General features: G+C 49.6%; 1 protein-coding gene across 4 annotated transcripts in view; it reads left to right on the forward strand.

The window, feature by feature from the left end:
* ADD2 (adducin 2) overlaps positions 1–20,974 on the forward strand; it is a 90,067-nt gene extending 69,093 nt beyond the window's left edge. For all 4 annotated transcript variants that reach the window (XM_081101356.1, XM_081101354.1, XM_081101355.1 and 1 more), the window contains 9 exons: positions 124–267; positions 2,378–2,476; positions 6,146–6,322; positions 7,845–8,102; positions 8,860–8,979; positions 10,095–10,184; positions 12,041–12,188; positions 13,525–13,650; positions 18,633–20,974. In XM_081101356.1, the coding sequence (XP_080957482.1) occupies positions 124–267; positions 2,378–2,476; positions 6,146–6,322; positions 7,845–8,102; positions 8,860–8,979; positions 10,095–10,184; positions 12,041–12,188; positions 13,525–13,650; positions 18,633–18,940 (1,470 nt within the window). In that variant the 3' untranslated portion in view covers positions 18,941–20,974. The remainder of the gene's footprint in view (positions 1–123; positions 268–2,377; positions 2,477–6,145; positions 6,323–7,844; positions 8,103–8,859; positions 8,980–10,094; positions 10,185–12,040; positions 12,189–13,524; positions 13,651–18,632) is intronic.
* Positions 20,975–21,368: the final 394 nt, after the last annotated feature.

Genomic DNA, 21,368 nt, shown 5'->3' on the forward strand with positions numbered 1-21,368 from the left:
GACCAGAGCCAAGGAGAGTCAAAGGGTCCCCGCACCCATCGCCACAGTAGAGTTGACTGTGCCACTCTGAGGGGAGGCGCTGGGGGAGCTACAGGCGCTAACCATTCTGTCCTCCCTCTGAAGGTGTCAGCCATGAAGTGGGGCCTCCTGCCTGTCTCCCACAACGCCCTGCTGGTGGGGGACATGGCCTATTACAACTTCAATGGTGAAATGGAGCAGGAAGCGGATCGGATCAACCTGCAGAAGTGCCTTGGACCCACCTGCAAGGTTTGGCTCAGCTGTTCCGGGAAGATGTTTCAGGGGGGGATTATCAAAAGCTGATGTTACACGTGACACATGTTCATCGGATGATGTTTAAAAATTATACATAAAAAATGAAATAAAATTCTCTCTTTTGCACTACCCTGAGATTTTGGTACACTCCCCAAATATGGTCACATATATTTACAAAACTAGGATCATAAAATATATCCTCCTTTTTCCCCCCTTAGCAAGATACAGTAAACACCTTTGTATGATATTAAATATTTTCTACGTCACTATTTTAAATGATTAGAATATATTTCATTGAATGAGTGCGCCACCATTTACCTGAACAGACCTTTATGATTGAACATTGGAAGGGTTTTATTTTTTCTTTTGAATTTTCTCTTTTTTTTTTTAAATATATTTTATTGATTTTTTTACAGAGAGGAAGGGAGAGAGATAGAGAGTTAGAAACATCGATGAGAGAGAAACATCGATCAGCTGCCTCCTGCACATCTCCCACTGGGGATGTGACCGCAACCCAGGTACATGCCCTTGACCGGAATCGAACCTGGGACCTTTCAGTCCGCAAGCCGACGCTCTATCCACTGAGCCAAACCGGTTTTGGCTGAATTTTCTCTTGATATGAACAACGCTGTTATGAAAATCCTTTCCCCTGTATCTTTGTATATTATTTCCTTAGGGTAAAATTCCCAAATCACGTTGGCCAAATTGTTTTGTTTGCCCTGCAACGTCTAGTATATGAGAATGCTGTTTCTCTGTGGTCTCCCCAGACTTGACCGTTATCACTTTTTTTCTAACTTGATAGAGGAAAACAGAACCTTATTATTGTTTTGGTTAAAGTCTAATGACCTATTTTATAACAGTTCATATTTGGGGGTGGTCAGCTTAGCACAGGAAGTTCAGGAGCTGAACTTGGGTTGCTGACTCCTGCTCCCATCCTCGAAAGGCACTCACCGTCACTTCCCATCTGACAGTCCCCCGTCCTCCCGTCTCTGATGCAGAGGAGAAAGCCCTGCCACTCTCTCCTGACATTCTCTAAAGCCTCATGAGCAGCGCCTGGAGAGGGATGAGCTGCTCACCCCCATGAGCTGCTACAAGAGTGCGAATGATGGGCATTTGTTCTCTGCAGCATCTTTAGTGGGCCAGAGCCATCATCTCTTTCCATTCTCAGGCACTTGAGAGGGAAACCTCCAGCTGTTTTCAGCGAGAGAGGATGTGATGATCAGGCCTCAGCCCAGGTCCTCAGGGACAGATCCGGTACATGGATCTGTGCCCCAGCTCCCAGATGGGCATTGGCTGGTTGCAGAGAGTTCTCGAGCATAAAGCCAACCAAGAAGGATTTTTGGCACCTGAACCTTGGAGAGTCAAGCTCTTGGGATAAATTTACTTCTGGGTTTTCCCCTCCTTTTATCTGCCTGCCCCCACTGAGTCAGAAACATCGCACCAACAGTGAGTCAGCCTGGGTTCTAGTTCCCATTCTGCCCCTAACTAGCTGGGAAACTTTCCATTTCTTCAGGCCTCTATTTCCGCTCTCATAAAGCCAGTGGCTTAGACTAGAAGATCACTAGGGCCTCATTCATAGAGCTGCCCAGGTCTCACTGAGTTTATGGAGAGGGAAGCCAATGTCCAGAGAGGTCACGTGACTGGCCATCAGGGACTCAGGTTCCCCACCTGTTTCTGCAGAGCTGCCTCTTACAGAGCCACCCCCTCGGGTTTTGATTCCCAGGTTGACAACTCACAGGGCAAGAAGTTGCTTCTGAGGTTGAATCCTCATACTGGACATCAAATAATTCCATTTACTTTAACACAAATACTAGTTCTTAGACTTCTAAGCTCGCCAAAGCCTAAAACCCCAAAGATTTTGCCCAAAGAAATCGACCCAATTACTTAGTCTCAGTATTAAAAAACATCTATTTCTCAAGGTGATTGTTTAGGGTTCAAATCACACGTGATGTTACATTTGGATGTGTGTGTCGGGAGAAGGAACAAGGGATTGCAGGGGTGTGTGCTCCGGGATTAGATATGGAACTTGATCTGAATAAAATGAAACTCCCTCCCTCTTAACTAGAAGGCTTAATGTTTTAATTGGCCATTTGCTCCTCTACAGATCCTGGTGCTAAGAAACCATGGCGTGGTTGCTCTCGGTGACACTGTGGAGGAGGCGTTTTACAAGATCTTCCACCTGCAGGCTGCATGTGAGATACAGGTGAGCAAGTCCCCTGGGGACTCTGGGGAGCGGCTCTGACAGTGGCCGGTGGGCAAAGGCCACCCCTCACCCCCGCCATTAGCTGTGACTCAGGGAGGTCTGTGAGCCTAGCCATCTAAAAGCCTGGCCCTATTTCTTTGCTTTGGCACCACCTTATTCATTTCAAGTTTCACACTTAGAAGAATTTTGTAGCTTTGAAAGATGCATTACCGTTGTCTAACAACCAACACCCAACTCTTGGGGGTCATTGTCCAGAATGGGGAGCTGCCTGGGCTCATCACTGGGACAGCAGGAGAAACCATAGTAGGACGATAAAAGTTCTTACCATGCTCACATATTGCCTGGGATATACCTGTTACATCTGGCTATGCCCAGTACACCACACATGTAGGTTTTCTTTTCTCTTCTTTTTCTCTTCTCTTCCCTTCTCTTCTCCTCCCCTCCCCTCACCTCTCCTCCCCTCTCCTCCCCTCCCCTCCCCTCTCCTCCCCTCCCCTCCCCTCCCCTCCCCTCCCCTCCCCTCCCCTCCAACCCAACAGTGGTCAGAACAGGAGAAGGTGGAATAGGGCCAAAGCAGTGCTTTCTGATGTGGTGGCCCCCCTGCCCCCTAACCGGTGACACTGGCCCTGAGCTCTGACCCCTGACTGGTGCAGGACCCTGGCAGAGCCTCTGATATGCCCACTTTCCCTACCCCACACCTGAGCTCATTAAGAGTTCCCTGCCTTCCTTCTGAAGAAGAGGCTGCCATGAGAAACAGTTCTCATCCCTTTGCAAAGATAGCACAGCCCTAAGAATGGAGGGAGATGTTCATGTTAATTAACCCCCGCCCCACCGCCATGGTGAAGGGTGTCTCTTCCAGGCTCCAGACCCTCCGAAATGGGCACTGTGCCATTTCGCCAAAGGCAGGATGGCACTGTTGGCAGCTCACTAGCTGCTTCTCTTGGCTCTGCCAGCTGTCACTTTCTTTTCAGTCAAGACTGGTGTGATGTGACCTTGTTTACGCGCATCAGGCGATGAAGGCAGATAACCTTGGAGAAGCTCCCGTGGCTTCTTTTAACTGGTGGGGCAGGGAGGCTTCTGGAGGGAGGAATGAGGCTGGGAGGGTGGAGGGAGCCCAGCAAGGTTAGCCCCGAGGTGTAAGACATGGACGATCCCAGGTACTGGCAATGGGCAGATGCTGTTGGGATCCCAGCATCTGGCTGGGTCATTGCTGGTTGAACAGCCAGCATTGAAATTCTCTCTCCTTTGTGGGTCTAGTTTTCTCCCTCAGTGACTTTGGCAAACAAGCAACTGTGATTGTGGCCATTTTAGTGGTTCGAGACTCAGAGCCTATTTTGTTCTATTGGGACAGTATTCTCTTTGCTCCCCATTAGTTTGAGGTTCCAGGAAACTGGGTCATCCCCAGCTGAGAGAGGCAGCTCCCTGCTCTGCTCACAGGCAGATGGGGAGAAGCTCGGGCAGTTCTCCATCTGCTACCCATCGCCATGGAAACCAGTGGAGGATGAGAGAGCTGGGAGGAGGCAGCTCTTGCAAGGATGTGGCAGTTCTCTTTTCCTCCGTGAATGACAAGTACCAGGGGATAGTGCTTCTCAACCTTCCATGTTAAAACCTCGTACTTTATTTGTCATAAATTCTTACATTGCATTCCATCTGCAGCAGGTGCTATTCTAAGTGCTTTACAAATATTACCTTCAATAAACCCCATGAGATAGGTAGTACTATTTGCATTTTATAGATAAAAAAAAAAACCTGAGGCACAGAGAGGGCAAATCACTGCCCAAAGTGACACAGTAAGTAAGTGGCAGAGCCCGGATTCAAACCCAGGCAGCCTGGGGCCTGAGTCTGTGTTCTTATACCGCCTTGCACTGCCTCTCGGGGCAGTGAGGGTTGGTGGGAAAGGTCGGCCGACAGGACCTCTCTTCAGGGAACTAGGTAACTTGATCAGCCAGGTGGAGTGCAGTACCTGTGAGGGCTCGTTCCGTGTGCTGAGCCTGAGTGCTGGGCGTGAGGGACTTCAGAGTTAGCAAACATGGCAGCAGAGGGCGGGACTGGGACTAGTAGATTTCAGCTCACTGTCACCTATGTCAACTCACGGCGACCCTCTAACACTTGGACAGCTGTATAATGAGTGCCTCCCAAGCATGGAGCTGGCCACCTTCTCAGGAAATCAGACCGTGACTCTTACTGTTGGAAGGAGGATGGAATAAAGCACCTCTGAAGTCTCCGTCTTCCCAAGGTTAAAAATAGAGCCTTCCACTGGGCACATGTCTTGGATATAAAGGGCGTGGAAAGTTAGGGTTCTAGCTTCCTCCTCTTTACAGGGTGATGGCGTCTCCTTGGGAAGGTGGCCTGGTTGCTTCCAAGAAGTCTCATTTGTTACACTGGTGACTTTAACACTCCAGGGCACGTCTGGGTCCTCATGGGCTCATAGACCTGTGTTCATCAGCAAGCTGTTTCCTTTCATTTTCAGTAAAAAAATACGACTGTCACCAAAACTGAAACTCTGAAGGCTTATAAGTAGGAGCTGCTCCTCTGTAATAAGCAGGCTTACATGGGATATCAAACATCAATTAGAATCTAGTGTATTGATACACAGCACAAAACTCCTGGCTCAGCTACTTTCTGTAGCTGAACTTGCCCAGGAAGCCAAATCATAACCAATTATATCCGAGTGGCAGCTATGAGGAGTAAACAGAATGTACTATTAGACGAGCATGGACTTAGAAATAAGGGAATTAGTTAGATCGATGAATGTGTTTAGGATCATTCTAAAATCGCCTGCTGTATACACACACCTCTTGCCCTGATACTCAAAGTCTGTGACCACCTGTATCGTCCCCTCCCCATGGAGCCTGACAGTGGGACAAAGACTCTGAGTCCGCCGGTGAGCTGCGTCCGCCTGCACAGCGCCCGGCTGTGCGCCGTCAGCATTCCCTCGTCTCCTCTGGGTTTCCTTGACTGGCTGATCCCATCGTGGACAACACCTTCTTCCTTTGACCTATTAATTCAGTCCATTGAGCTGCACTCATATTTCATGGCCTGGAAGCCAGCCTTTTTCTCTCAAGTTACTTTTTTTTTTTTAATGGGAGATATTTCAAACACACAGAAAAATGCAGAGCATAATATAATAGCATATACCTGATACCCACCACTCAGATTTAACAAATATTAACAGCCTTTTTGCTTCAGATCTTTTCCTCTTAAAGAAATAAAATATCACAGACAAGACTTTACGTCATCGTTAGAGCCCTTTTTAATCCCACACTCCCACTTTCCCCAGAAACAACCACAGTCTGAAGTTGGTCTGTAACCCAGGTCACTCTCAGTTTTCTATACTATTTTATACTTAAGGTTTAACACTTGCTATGTCCTTTATAATCTCTAAGAAGTGGCATTAAGAAAGGAACTTCTAATAGCTCTTTCCCTGGAATGGGTGCCCTCCCAACAAATTGGGGGTGGCCTTTCCTCTGGGAGAAAAAACGCCAAATATAGCTCAGCTTCCCAGCCCATTTCTGTTCCTAATCTTCCCTTATCCCCACTCTCCGTTACACACATGAGCTTAGGTAAGTGTTCAGAGGGGTGTGTATGTGTGTGCGTGTGTGTGTGTACGGGTGTATACACATGTGCATGCGCGCACACACGATTGAGGGCCCTCTGCTCTTGCCTCAGGTGTCCGCTCTGTCCAGCGCGGGGGGAGTGGAGAACCTCATCCTCCTGGAGCAGGAGAAACACCGCCCCCATGAGGTGGGCTCTGTGCAGTGGGCAGGGAGCACCTTCGGGCCCATGCAGAAGAGCCGGCTGGGGGAACACGAGTTCGAGGCCCTCATGAGGATGCTGGACAACCTGGTGAGTCTCCTGCCGTGGCCCTCCGAGGCCAGTCTGTTGAGGCTTAGCCCCAGGACCCGTGAAGGGCTATAATTTATTTTTTGGTTAGAAAGCTTGCATAGGGAAAAGAGGTCACTTTTCCGAATTAACCAATAAACTTAGTGTAATTCCTTTAAAAACAGGGAATGTGTGAGGATGTAGCAAAATGGTCTTCCAGGTGAAATTCAGAATGTCTAAGAAAATCCTATAAAAAATAAATTAGGGATACTCGTCCCACCACATGGTAAAGCGTAATTAAACAGAGGAGCGGTAGTGCAGAACGGCCAGGCAAGTCAGTGTGGTAGCTTCGAGAATCCAGAAGCGTTTAACAGGGCAAACAGGTGTCTTATAAAGCAGCGGGAAAACCTAGACTGCTAGCCCCTTGGAGAAGAAAACTTAGGTGGCTTGCTACCACATTCCTTTCAGCAAGACGAATCCCTGATTTATCAAAAATTAAAACATAAAAAACTCCTACAGGTATTAAAAAAACAGATTAACATTCTTGAGTCTCTTGTCCTGGGCAGACTTTGTCAATCATGGCAGGAAAGTCTGAGGTCATGATGACAAGTACTGACTGTTATGATTACATTACCATTCAAAATTTGCATTTTTCTAAACCACTCCCCCCACCATAAGCAGAGCGACAAGACAAACTACGGGGGTGAATATTTGTAACACTGATGATGGTCAACGTGCTGTAAAGAGTTAGTACAAATCAATGTGAAAAAGAAAAACATCTCAGCAGAAAAATGAACCAAGAACACAATTTACAAAGGAAGGGATTCGAGTGGCCATTAAATGTAATTTAAAACATCCGGTTTTACTAGTAATCCAAAAAAAGAGCAAAACAGAGTTAGGGAAGACAGGCAGAGCTAAGAATTGCTCTGTCAGCCGCCAAGATTCCCGGGTGTTCGTTGTCACTGAGCGGCACTCGGTTCCGCCTTCGTGGGACATGGTCTTGCTTAGGAGACAGGAATGTCCTGTAGTCAGAGTTCGGGGTTCGAAGAGGGAAATAGTTAAGGAGGCTTAGCGTTGAGGAAGGGAGGGCTGACTGTCAGAACCCGCTGGGAAACTTAAAAATCCTGTAGCCAGATGGTACCACATCCAACGAAGCGGGCAGGGCTGAGGTGGGCCCCGCATCCGCATTTTTGAAGCTCCCACGTGGTTCCAGCGTGGTGCAGCCAGGCTTGGGACCCACTGCAGCCGCGCAGAGTTGGAGCTGTGTTTAGGTAAGGAGTCCTGTCACGCTCAGAAGGTTCCAGCAGTTTTCTCAGCCCTGATCAGAGGGCTCGCTGGGGTGGAGGAAGGGAGCGGTTGGGGCACCAAGAGAGGACCAATTCCGAGACCCACCAGAGAAGCAGAAGGCCCAGGCTGTGCTGTGGAGATGTAGGTTTAAACCCGGTCATGAGATAGAAGGGGGTGAAGGGCCTGGGGAGGGGGTGGGCGCGCAGGTGCATACACACCATTTCCCCACGTGAAGTGTTTCTCTTTTTGTCCTTTTTAGGGCTACAGAACAGGCTACACATACCGCCACCCCTTTGTTCAAGAGAAAACCAAACACAAAAGTGAGGTGGAGATTCCGGCCACAGTCACAGCCTTCGTGTTCGAGGAGGACGGCACCCCGGTGCCCGCCCTGCGGCAGCACGCCCAGAAGCAGCAGAAGGAGAAGACCCGTTGGCTCAACACACCCAACACCTACCTGCGGGTCAACGTGGCTGACGAGGTCCAGAGGAGCATGGGCAGCCCCCGGCCCAAGACCACAGTAAGGCGGGCAGAGGGAGGCCCTGCTGGGGGAGACGGGTGCGGGGAGAGTGCCTGGCTACGTTTATGGGCTATAAGCCCCCCTTAGGGTTCACTATATGGAGCAGTTGTTCGTGCCCACAGAGCCTCTGGACACCTGTTTCTTGTACCTCTGCACTGAGTTTTGGGGTCCAGAGGATGGCTGGACCAGGTCACCCCCAGCAGCACAAAAGCGAGGAGCAATTGATTTTTGCTTCTTGCTCCCACATCAAGAAGGGAATCCTGGGAAGTTCCAGGATGGGTATCCACCATTTGAAGTGCACATCTGATGCAAACCCAGTAGGCGGGTGGGATATTCATTTCTATTACGTTGTCCTCCCCGCCACACACACATCCTAACTCGTAATTTGATTTTTCATTAACATTAAAGTAGCTGGCAGCCAAATAGAATAGCTTTTCATTAAAAAAAAGAAGAAGAAGAAGCCCTGCAAATTAACATGGAGCCATCTGATGCGTAGCTGCAGTGGCCACCTGTCTGCCAGCGCTGGTTACCGAGGGGCTGACCCCTACTCTTAACGTGTTCTTTACGGCTCTTGCCCTGGGGTCTTCTTTGCCCTCCTGCTCTGGGAGACAGACGTCACAGAGGGGAGATCACATGTCTGTAGAGGCTTGCTGACCTCCCGTGTGGGCCGGTGGGCCCCGATCCCCTGGGGCCGACCACGGGGGAGGACACGTGGGCCTTCCTCTTTGCTCACCCGCCTGGCCTTGTGTGTGCTCAGTGGATGAAGGCCGACGAGGTGGAGAAATCCAGCAGTGGCATGCCCATACGGATCGAAAACCCAAACCAGTTTGTGCCTCTCTATACCGACCCCCAAGAAGTGCTGGACATGCGGAACAAGGTAGGGTGCTAGCCAGCTGTCTCGCCATCCCTTCTCCCTCGAGAGTGGGGGTGGGGTGAGGATGCGCCTGACGTACCAACACCCCTGCTGCCTCTCACAGGAAAGAAACTGCTGTTTGTTGGCGCTGTCCCAGGCCCTGTGCCGAGGGCTGTACTTAGGTGACCCTCTCGGACCCTCCTCCAGGAGAGGTGCCCGCCTCAGGCATTAGATGTGTCTAAGAGATCTGCCCACCAATTGAGTTTTAGTTAAGTTTATACTATTTATGCTATTATCCTTTTGGCCAAGATTTCAAAATCCTTGGTATTTACTGCCCCACCTCGGCTTTACAGTTCACTTACATGTCGAATGTCACGTTAAGAACTGCAGTTGTGGCCCTCACCGGTTTTGCTCAGTGGATAGAGCGTCAGCCTGTGGACTGAAGGGTCCCAGGTTCAATTCCGGTCAAAGGCACATACCTTGGTTGCGGGCACATCCCCAGTAGGGAGTGTGCAGGAGGCAGCTCATCGATGTTTCTCTCTCATCGATGTTTCTAACTCTCTATCCCTTTCCCTTCCTCTCTGTAAAAAAATCAATAAAATATATTTTTAAAAAAAGAACTGCAGTTGTGGCTGACCACCCCCAGTAGGTCAGATACACTCCCAGATCTGGGTTTCAGTGTGTGGGCGAGGCCTCTCAGCAGTGCTTGTCTAAAATGCTGATTCCTGGGTCCCCTCCCCCGCAAGAGATTCAGATTGTGTAGGTGTGGGCTGGCCCCAGGATTCTGCATTTTAAACAAACCCCTCAGGGGCTTCATAGGAATATTAAAATGTGAGAATCTCCCTCCAGGGTTGAAGATGGCTCCTTTCACTCTTCACCTCCTTCGGGTACCTTCTCCGAGTCAATGAGACGGGTGTTGTCCCTAACTCGTGCATGCACTCTGAAACAGACAAGGGGACCGTGTCAGAGTGGACAGGCTGTGTTGGAAATAGGGGAGACAGGCTCCCCACCGCTAGAGGACTTGCTTAGACCCAAGTCACAGCCCACACTGGACACCAGGATGCCCTGGGGATGCCCCTCCCAACGTCCCCAGCCTGACACTGCACACTGAGCTTCTCTCCCCCTCCCTTTCCACACAGATTCGCGAACAGAACCGACAGGATGTGAAGTCGGCGGGGCCCCAGTCCCAGCTCCTGGCGAGCGTCATCGCTGAGAAGAGCAGAAGCCCGGTACAGCAGAGGCGGCCCCTGTCTGGAGGGGAGACATGTTTGCCTTCCGAGTCTGCAATGCCTGGGGCTGGGCGGCAGGACCCCTGAGTCCTCATGCCCACTCCCCTGTGATCTTGGGTGCTGGTGCTCTTGCTGCAAAACAGATGCTGTGAGGACCAGGGACAGTGTCTGCCCCACCCTGTGGGCCTTGGGTGGGGCAGCAACTGCCCTGCCTGCTGACGTCCATGCTTCCCCCATGGAACTCCACTCTGCCCTCTGTTAGCCTCTTGCAAAGTGGGGGTCACAGAAATGTGGCTGGCAGCTCCCAGGCCTGCCTGCCCTGAGCTTTTCTGGCCTCTGCATGGATACGGCATCGTGAGGTTGTAGCTTTGGGACGATGCTCAGAGGGGAGGCGTGTATATAAGGACCAGTGCTCCTACAGAAGGGAGGGGGCAGGTAGTTGCACACAAACCCACATAGAGTGAGAAAGTATAAAGTCGTCGTTTCTGTGCTTGAGATAGAACAGTGTTTGTCTAGTGCTTAGCAAAGGGGGTCAAGGTCAGAATTCTGGCTCATGTTGGAAATAATTGCTGCTCGTTGCAAACTAGCGGTGGGCATGGCATCTTCCTTGGCAGGAAGAAAGGGGGAAATACAGGAATCATTCCTCTCTGCTGAGCAAACAGGTGAGGCAGTGATTTCTGGTCAGGCTGCAGCCCATAAGGTGGGTGTCCATTGACAAAAATGTGAAGGTTATGTCCCCCCCCCCCCCACACTCAGCCAAGATGAGGAACACAAAATGTGCCACAGGGTTGAGGATGGAAATATTGCATGACACTGGGGGGAGGTGAGAGTTCAAGACAATGAGCAAAATTGTGAAAAACTCCACCATTTATACCAAGTGCTCTCCGTGGAGTCACTCTTCTTGGAATCCTGTCTTGGCCTCTCTTGTGAGCCCCATGATTCCATAAGATTTACCAGGGCTGCCCTCTGTTGGAAGGAGCTCATGAGAAGGATGGCCAGCTGCTCAGGGCTCCCCTCCCCTGGGCTTTCCTTGCTTTGGCTCCTCCTCAGCGTCACAGCACTGCAGTCACGAGGGCCAAGGTGAGGGTGCTGGCTTAGGAAAAAGGAGTGTGGAGCCTGAACTTCAGTACCTGTCCTGAGCTATTGGGGGTCAAAGGGTCCCTGAAGCTTACACAAGCTTACCCAGCTGGTGAGCGCCCCAGAGCAAGGGGCTCCCCAGAGGTGGTGAAACGGTGCTTTTGCCAATGTCCCCACAGGGACCTCAGTACAGGCCGTTGAAGATACGAGATTCAGGACCTTGGTCTCCTTGTCATTTATGACTGTGTGCAAAACAGGACCAACCCTTTGGACCGAGAACGCTGAAGCCGCTGTGTGTTTCACTGCTGTGTGCTGCAGCTTGTGCTGCTTTGTGGAGGTGGGAGGGGGTGGGGGGCATGGTGGGAACAGCTGGCATGAAGCGGGTTGAGCCAAGCTTTGCTTGCTGGATTTGGCTGACTGGCTTTGGGCCGCTGACTGTACTTGCAGAGGGATGGCTTGCAAGCGTCCACAGGCACGATTGCAATAAAGGTGTGTCTTCCTTCTGCCTGGGAGCATCCTTTGATTTTATTTCCTGGGAAGAGGGTGGATCCCCTGCATTCTAGGCAGCGGCAAAGAATCCAGAATCCGGGTCTGGGGTGAGGTAGCTGTAGGGAGGAGTGCACAAGTCCTGCCCTGAGGCCCTGTGCTGTTTCGGAGGAGCTGCGTGCCACGCGGTCCCAGCCAGGCCACTGGCAGCCACATGAGTCTGAAAGGAAGCTCGGGCCCGGGCCCCGCCCCGGCGTTCAGAGAGCAACACACACTCTGTGGTTAACTTTCAGTCTACAGACAGCCAGCTGATGGCCAAGGGCGATGCGGACACCAAAGATGAGTCAGAAGAGACGGTGCCCAACCCCTTCAGCCAACTCACTGACCAGGAGCTGGAGGAATACAAGAAGGAGGTGGAGAGGAAGAAACTAGAGCTGGAAGGTAAAGAATCCAGTGCTTCAGGCTCTTCAGGTGGAGGGGAGGGGAGAGCTTGGGGAAGCCCAGAGAGGGAGCAGAGTAACGGGCAGCCCTGGAACCCAGGCCTCCCCCCACCCCGCAGGGCCCCGGGCTCAATCTAGCCTCTGGTTTCATTTTTAATCCTCACTTGTTTCTCTCTCTTCTCATGATATCCTCAACCCGATCTGCCTTCCCAATCACCAAATAATATTCTTATTAGCGTTACTATTAATCACAATAATGACCCTCATTGTTCAATGCCTAACAGCTGCATGGTGTCTTCAGGATTTCATCCGACCCTCTCAGCTGGGTGGAGAGAGTTAATCCTTGCAGAATGCTTAGCATAGTGCCTGTGGATATGGCGTAGGTCTATAACCACCAGATAAATGTTGGCTATAATAGATCATTATAACAGTGGCAATAGTTAATTCTCTTTCAGATCTGGCATAAACGTTTTAGGCAATCAAAACTCTCCACTAGCTGACTTCTGTGTGTCTTTCTCTCACTCCTTTATTTCAGAATCTTTAGTTAAGCCCAGCTCTCTCTGTTGACTCCCAGGTAGATATTCATTCTCATGATAGTTTGTATGCTCTTGTTCATGCCCTTGTCCCTTCCTGGCATGGCTTCCCTTCCAGGCCAGCCTGATCCGAAGTTATCTACACTTCAGGCTCCATCTCAAAGTCTTTCCTGCTAGGAAGCCCGCGCTGCCTCTCCCCACCCCCACACGGAGCTGTCCCTTCTCTTTGCTTCAGGGGCACTTGGGGTCTGAGACCAAGAACTCAAGTCTTGGTTTTGTCCACCAGCTCAGCTTTCATTCCCTCAGGGCAGGGTCTTCCTCCACCGGCTCCCTCCCCGCCCAGCGTCAGACATCTTCCCAGGCGCCAAGCAGGCACCAGAAGGACCTCGCTGGCTTGCTCAGAGTTCTAATGTGCCAACTGAGAAAGTAGGTGGAAAAATATGGTGATTTCCATCCCTAGGCATTGTTGGCACTGAACTTGTAAATTCAGTAAATAAAAATGAGCTGCATGCCACCCAATCATGGTGGGAACTCTCCTGCAGCTTGCTGTCTGCGCCAGGGGCAACATATTCAATAGGTGGATGTGCTTTGATGGAGGAGGAAGCAGAACATGACTCTGACTCCCCCAGGATGTAGCAGAAATAACAAACGGTTAGGAGAGCAGCTAACTCCAGCCGAGAGAAATGAGGACCAAGTAGAAGAAAGCAATTTTTGTAAATATTCTCTCTCTCTCTCTCTCTCTCTCTATCTCTCTCTCTCTCCTCTGCTTGACCCCTATCCTGAGGTGGTTTTCTGTATTTTCAGGAGAGAAAGAAACCGCTGCAGAGGAGCCTGGCTCCCCTGTCAAGTCTGCACCTGCTTCCGCAGCACAGAGTCCAGTGAAGTCGGAGACAAAGAGCCCCGTGGTCTCTCCCTCCAAGTCTTTAGACGGTGAGTCAGCTGAGCAGCCAGGAGGGAGGAAGGGGCATCCACAGGCGGAGAAAGGAATCTGCGTGGAAGGCGGGGCCGGCGTGCACACTACAGGCACCTGCCTTTCAACAGGTGTTGCCCGCCTCCCCCCCCCCCCCCAACCAGAAAAGCTTTCCCCTCTGCCATTTCTAGGGAATCTGAAATTGGGGTTACTCACTGAAGCTTGTTCCGTTCACAAGTTGTGACCATACAGCTTCCAGGTTAAGCAATGATGAATAAGTTTACGACCGACTCAGAGCCTTCTCACTTCTACCTCAGACTGGGCTGGCAGGTGTGCCTTTCTAGGTGCACCAGCCCAGGGCTCAGACTTTCATGTGCCCCGGGACCATCTAGGGATCTTGTTAAAATGAAGATCCTGGTGCAGCAAAATTGGGGTGGGCCCTGAGACTGCATTTTCAAGGAGCTCCCAGGTGAGGCTGATGAGGTCATTTTCCACCTTGACTGCACTTGGGAATCATGGGGGTTCTGGGGAACTTTAACATTCCAGATGCCTGCTGGGTCCCACCCGTAGGTTCTGAGTTAAATAGTTTGGGGGTGGGAAGGAGGGAAGCCTGGGGTTTTAAGATCCCCCCGGTGAATCTAACGTGTAGCCCAGGTTGAGAACCACTTCACTAGCTACTAGTTTAGAGAAGTGAGTTCTAGGCCCAACTCCAATGCTAACTAACAATAATTCAACTACTAATTTTAGAAAATCAGGTCATCTCTGTGCCTCAGTCTCCTTGTCTGTCGAATGGGGCCACTCTTTCCCTTTTTTAAGGTTCTTATATGTGTAAGGGAAGTTGTAAATGAAAAATACTTCGAAAGAGTAAAAGTGGTTATGATTAATAATATATATGACAGATAGTAATAGTATTACAGTCCATACCACCTAGGTTATAAAAGTGTCTTTAATGAGCTCCCAGAATCACACCTGGGCATGAACACTCTTCCCTGAACCCCCAGAGTCCTCACCACAGAGGGCTGGACCACCATGCAGGGAGTGGCAGCTTGGTGACCTGCTGGAATCTGCTCCCTCCTGGGTAGAATGTCCACATTGTGGACGCTGCTAGAATGCCCCAACCCCTTAGCTCCCTCTAGAGGCCAATTGCTGCCCAAGTGCAGGCCCAGGGTTGCCAGAGGAAACCCATCTGCTTGAGGCCAGAGTCCCAAGTGGATGTCCCCCAACTGTTTGTGTTCGTTGTGTCTCATCGTGGTGTTGTCAACCTGTCTCCACAATGTCTTCCTTTCTCTTCCCATTTGTGCCTTCATCAAAGGAGTTTCCTCCGATTCTGAATACTTGTCTCTGTAGTAAGTATAGAGAGGCTGCTTACTAACCCACTCCACACTTGCAATGGGGGAGGGAGGACTTTTTCAAAAGAAATCTATTCCCCCTCCCTCTTTTTTTTTTTTTTTGCAACTCACAATCCTGCCTTTGGGAGGTTTCCTGACAATAAAAGTCATGATCAATTTCATATGTCCTATGCATAAACAAGACTCCCCTGAAGGATATACATACATAGGACACACATGCAAAAACACACACCGATACTTTTACAGAGCATGCCACCCAGAAAAAACAAGCCCCCACCGTGAATGGGCAGTGGGGTCAGCTCCTGGCCATTCCATGTAGTAGAGTGCTTTTGGCCCTCACGAGTACATATATCCCTGTTCTGAATGCATGGGCACCTCTAAGGAGCCATGGCCTCTTTTGGGGTTATGGGCCAGAGTCTGCATGACTCTAGGGACTCCTATCTTATAGGGATGCATAGAGCACCTGGCTTGACTTCTGTCTTCAGCATCCCTCAGGGCATGCATACCTACTCTCTGTCTCTCTCCATGTGGTTGTAGGCCATATGTGTTTCCATCAGGGTAGTCAGAATTTATACATGTTGGCTCTGGGCTCCCCAACTTATAAAAGCAGATGCTGCTAGGCTTTTTCAAGTCTTCAGCGTGAGGCTGATTCAGTGGCACTTTCTCTGCATTCTGTTGGTTACGGCAAGCCACAGGGCCAGCCCCGATTTAGTGTGGGAGGGGACCACACCCAAGTGTGGGCTTTTAAAAAAAGATAAATGACATGCAAGTGTAGAATGAATATATTTGCAGTAGGTTTAGAGGAGGGCAAGATCATTGTCAAATGTCAAGAGGGGCTTGAGCCAGACCTTGGGACGATGTATACTTGACGGGCAGACAGGAGTAGAGTGGGCTATCCAGGGGTTGTGGTTAGAAAGCTGGGGAAGTGAACATCCTGGAAGAGACACAGGAAGATCAAGAGACAATGAGTATCTGGAAGCTGAGGGATGGTGAGAAATGGAATGAGAGATGGAATGTCCAAACACGCTCAGGACCTCCCTCTAGAAGCACCTCTTCTTCTCCTCCATCCTCTGCAAGCTTTTCAGCCCTTGGTCTCCGCATTCACAGGGGTCTGGATGTGGACCTTGGCTTCCAAGTTGAGTCTTGTTCCAAATTACCCACTCTCTGGATCCCCCTTTCCCATCCCCTGCTTCCTGGGGACACCATCCTTGGACAGAGCCTTCAGTTTTCAGCCTCTGCTGCACTCCACCCACCCTCACATCTGTCCCCTGAGCTCTAAGTGTCTCACCCAAGAGAGAAAGCCAGTGATTGTTGTTAGGGGATCTTAGAAGACAAGCTCCTATCTGCCCCTCCTTCTTGGGCCTCTTCCCAGCCTGGTCCTCAATTCACTGAAGACCAATTGAGAGCTCTGTGTAGTTCCAGCCTTAACTCTTTGGAGATGTTAACAGAGGAGGAGTCTGGGCTCTCAGAGCTGGTCTTTGATACTTTCCTAATGGAGCCTAATAAGTGCTTATTTCTGGAGCCCTGACCTGTTGCACCTTCTCTTGGCCACCCAAACTCTCCAATGGTCTCTGTCCCTTGTCGCCAAGGGGCTGGGGACCTCATTTTGGAGTCTAAGGCCCACTGTGCCTCCACTAGCCCCCCTTTCATTTACTGTTCCTCCCCTAAACAATTGATAGTTTGGGAGCTCTGAGATCCTGATGGGTGCACTTGGTGTGGCCTCATTTTCTGGATAGTGAGAAGTTTGAGTGCCACCCTCCTAACCCAAGACACAGACCAGGGGCTGAGGCTTTAGGTGAGGTTGACAGTAAGGTGGGTATGGGTGATGGGCATGGATGAAGGTCACTGTTGGGGTGAGGATACCCATCCACGAGGGAAGGAAAGCACACGTGGACAGAAAGTAGGTGTCCCTCTTATCCACAGTTATGATCATGGAGCTAGAAGGCAAGTATCAAAGTCATCTGAGAGGGTTAGGCTTGAGAAACATGTCCTAATGGGTCATCCAAAAGAGTGGACTTTAGCAAGAAACTGGATTGAAGTTGTAGAACCATGGGAGGACATGAGCCCAGGAGGAGGAGGAGGAGGAGCAGGGGAGTAGGTACAGGAGACAAAGGCCAGCACTCAGGGCTGCTGTTTGTGTACATGGCTTGGTCCAGATCAGCTTAGAAGGCTCAGGCTGGGGCAGACAAGAAAGAAGATGAGGTACAGTGTTGGCTTGGTTAGAATAAAACCATTCACACATTCATTTGTTAGCTCGTGCATTTGACCATTCATGGGTTCCACATTTTCTGAGTACCTTCTATGAGCTAGTTACATAGATAATTTAGACACAGCCTTGCCCTAATTTATTTCAGTTTTGAGGGGGAGATAAGCATAAAAAAAGAAAGTGTGGTTGTTTTACAGTGTCTATGGTGGAAGTTTATATAGTGGGGGAAGAAAAGAGAAAGTGATCAATTCTACTTGGAAGTAGGGAGGGATCAGGAAAGACTTGAAGGAAAAGATAACACTCAAGTTGATTCATTGTATGGGGTGAAGGTTGGGGACACAGGAGAGAGAGAAGGTCCTTATAGACAGAGGGAGACAAGGCCGGGGTGACAGAGAGGGGTCAAGGGACCAGAGATTGATAAGGCCGAATAGCAGGTGAAGTGAGGAAAGTGGGTGGGGAGAAGGTTGTGTCTGCTGGTTTGCTGCCAGGTAACTTCTGAGAACTGCCTCTCTTTTAGTAGCAAAGACCTTGGCCATCAGCTCCCATTCCTGCTGTCCAGCCCACTTCCAGTCATTATATAACTACTGAGTTCCCCAGTGCTCCTGACTCCTATATTCTCTACTTCCCTCCTGCCATGGTTTTGTAATTTTCTCTCCTGCCTCCCCATTGAGGTATTTCAGAGCCCCAGTGGAAGCAGAGTGGAGTGAGAGTGGGAGGGTGGAGAAAGGGCCACAGGAGGGTTTTGTTTATGGGGTCTGGGCAGTTCTGGCCTAGAAGATGGTGCCAATCCTAACAGGCTCCCTCCAGGCAGGTTAAAGAACTGGGGCAATGGCTTCTAGCCTGGGCCAACCAAGCTTCTTCCCCTTTTGGTCAATCCTTATCTTAGAAACACAGGGTTCATGTCACTCAGGAATTCCATCCTCCTTCTGCCTTCCCCTCTCTGCCTACAGAGAAGGCAACTCTCCATTCTTCTAAAAGTTCGTTCCTCCCTCATGTAGGAAATAAAATGGTATGAAAAAATATAATTTCCATATATTTACTGGTGAAACTGCACCAGTTACAATTCTTAGATGTCTCCACTGAGTTGTACAGGACACTGCTCGCCCCGCTCCTACAGCCTCTGTCCTTGCCTGTGTCTGTTTCCTCTGTCTGTGCCTAGAAAGGCCCCTAGCTGGGCCATATTTGGACACCATTACCTGTTTGCATTTGTCAACAAGAGCCCAGAGTCACTGACCTGCGAAGGGCTTGTTCTCAGGCCAGGCAGTGTGGAAAGGGTGCAGGTTTGAATGAGAGCTCTGCCTACCCTCTGCTCCTACAACATCAGCCTGCTCTTTCACTGCTCTGGACTTAACTTTGTAGAATTGCCTAGAAGAAGTTCTGGTAACCCCAGGTGGAAGCTCTCACCTGAATGACATCTTATGGGTCATGTCTTTTGATCTTTTTCCAGAAGGTGCTAAGGAGACAGAAACAAGCAAAGCCACCACAGAGCCCGAAACAAAGCAGCCAGAAGGGGTGGTGGTCAACGGGAGGGAGGACGAGCAGACCGCAGAGGAAATTCTCAGCAAAGGCTTGAGCCAGATGACCACCAATGCTGACACGGAAGTTGACACCTCTAAGGACAAAACTGAGTCGGTCACCAGCGGCCCCATGTCCCCAGAGGGCTCACCTTCCAAATCTCCCTCAAAGAAGAAAAAGAAATTCCGAACCCCATCCTTCCTGAAAAAGAGCAAAAAGAAGGAGAAGGTGGAGTCCTGATTCATAGCACCCTGGGGCTCCCATCTGCATCCTCTCTCCCACCTTCCCTTCTTCCCATCTCCGCCCCTGGAAGCACAGGGCCAAGGAGGGATAGAGTAGGACCCTGGACCACACGCTGATGGGGAACATAGAGATCGCCCGACCAACCCCTCATTTACAATCGCCCCAGAGAATCAGGTGACTTTCCAAGGTCACACAGCTAGTTAGTGGCAGAGCCTGCACTAGAATTCAGGTCTCCTGGCTTCCAGTCCAGTGCTCTTTCTACTACCCAACACTGCCTAGTTGTGGGCTGCCTTTGTGAGGGTGCTGTCCACTGAGCTGAACCTCGGGCAAGAGGGCAAGAGTGGGCCACAAGCTCTCACAGGCTCAGACTAAAAATCAGGTCAAGGCTTCCCCTGAACAAGGTCCTTTTCCTCATGGGAACCCAATCTCCTACTAACGGAGCTATCACTATGTTTAGAAATCTCTCTCCTCTTTTTCATAGGGTCCCTGCCTTGCTGCTCACAGTAACCAGACAAATTGACTTGTCCCCTCCACAACAAGTTAATCTTTGTTCCCAAGGACTGATGGCTTAGCTTGTGCTTCCCCAACCACTAACCTTGAGCTTTCTTCATGGAACCTCCTGAATTATGGATGGAAGAGTTGTAAAAGTTGGCAGACACAGGGCAAGCCAAGCTGTCCATGGAATGGGAGATAATTAATCAGTGTAAGATGCCAGGAGCTTGACCCATTCAAATTGTGTATCTCAGGAGCTTCCACAGTAAAACCAAATTTAGCTTAGAAAACAGTTGTCTCATGCTCAGGGCAGACATTTGGGGGAAGGTAGGTCCTCGGTTGGCTTTGGGTTATATGAGGATGATAAACAATACTATCCCTTTCTAGCTTTGCATGACACATGCAGCTCTACCCACCTCACTCTGCCTGGCAGTGAGGGGTCCCCTGACTTTCCCTCAAACCCAGAAGCACTGGTTCATGGACTAGAACTGGCATCTTACCCTAGGCACCTTGGCCTTGGGTCCTTTGGATTCCAACTCAGTCACTCTGGTGATGAACCTTTCAGGATTAATCAGAGAGGCTTACGTGTCCTTGGCCCTGTCACTATGTCCATCCTGGGGCCTAGTATTGGCCACAGCTATTGTTTTAAATGCTAACCCTGTCTTTTCATATTCTTCCATGGGGTATTGATTAATGAGCATTGTTAGCTCCTAAAAAAAATAGACAATCCATTCTCTTTAAAGCACAGTGTCTTCAAAGGATATTTTCCCTCTTTGTCCTGATTATTGTAAAAGTATTTTTGAAAGTTCTTAATCATAGTTTTCCATGTTTGAGCACTTACTGTATATAGAGACACTGTGTAGGCTTTATATACATTACATCCTTTAACCCTCACATAATATGGGTAAGATTAGTCCCATTTTATGGGAAAGGAAACTGAGCCCCCCAAAGGAAAATTGACATGTTCCAGGTGGCTTGGCTAGAAAGATTCAGAGCCTGGACTTAAATCCAAGTCAGCCTGAGTCCAGAGCCTTTGCTCTTAATAGCCGTGGTGATCAAAAAATCTCTAATCCCCAGGGGGGGTGGTTTTAGTCCAGGCCCCATTTTTGTGACTGGTCTCCACTGAATAATGTCAGTACGGGAAATGAAGACAGGAAATTACCCGTGTTCTCCCTCATCTGTGCATGTTAAGTTCCTGGTTAACGTGGACTGTGGCCAGGCCAGTGTGGACCTCTGACAAAGGAGATGCAGGGAACTTCTGGTTGGGCAGGAAATACCATTCATAGTTGGGTTATTTCTTGAGAAAAAAGAAAACTGATAAGACTAAGGAAAACCCAATGCTGTGTCTCTCCAATGCAGATTCCCAACTGCTACCCCAGCCCCCATGTACCCCTCCCCCTTTCTGCTTTCTGATTGGGTCTTGTGATGGACAACCCAATGATCAGGGGCACTGATGCCTCAGAAAAGTCTGTGATATAGGAAATGCCTTTAAACGCCAATCCTTTGATGCCTTCTTTATAAAAGTAGACTTCACATTCATTCATTGGTCCCTTCACAATATTTGTTAAGCACCCACTAAATGTCAGGCATTATGCTGACGTTAAAAGAAAACAATCATTGTGACTAGAATAATAAGTGGCAAGCAATGTTAAGAAAAGGGTGGAGTGGACACAACCATTGATGCAGCTTTTTATGTGTGAGTGGTTGTGGCTTAGAGATATGTTGATTGACTCTGCATTCAACAAATTCTCTTTATTCCCTTTACAACAGAGAGGCCTCATTCAGATGACTATGCCAGAGCTTGTTGGAATTTGGGCATCGTCCTTGGACTTTATGCCAGGAGTCCACCTCATATTTACCCATTTGTCCATTCTTTGTACATTAAAAAAACACATGTATGAGCTTGGATTATGGGCCAGGCCTGAGGGCACCT

This window comes from Myotis nattereri (genome assembly GCF_964212035.1).
Source record: "Myotis nattereri genome assembly, chromosome: 10".
Taxonomy (NCBI): domain Eukaryota; kingdom Metazoa; phylum Chordata; class Mammalia; order Chiroptera; family Vespertilionidae; genus Myotis; species Myotis nattereri.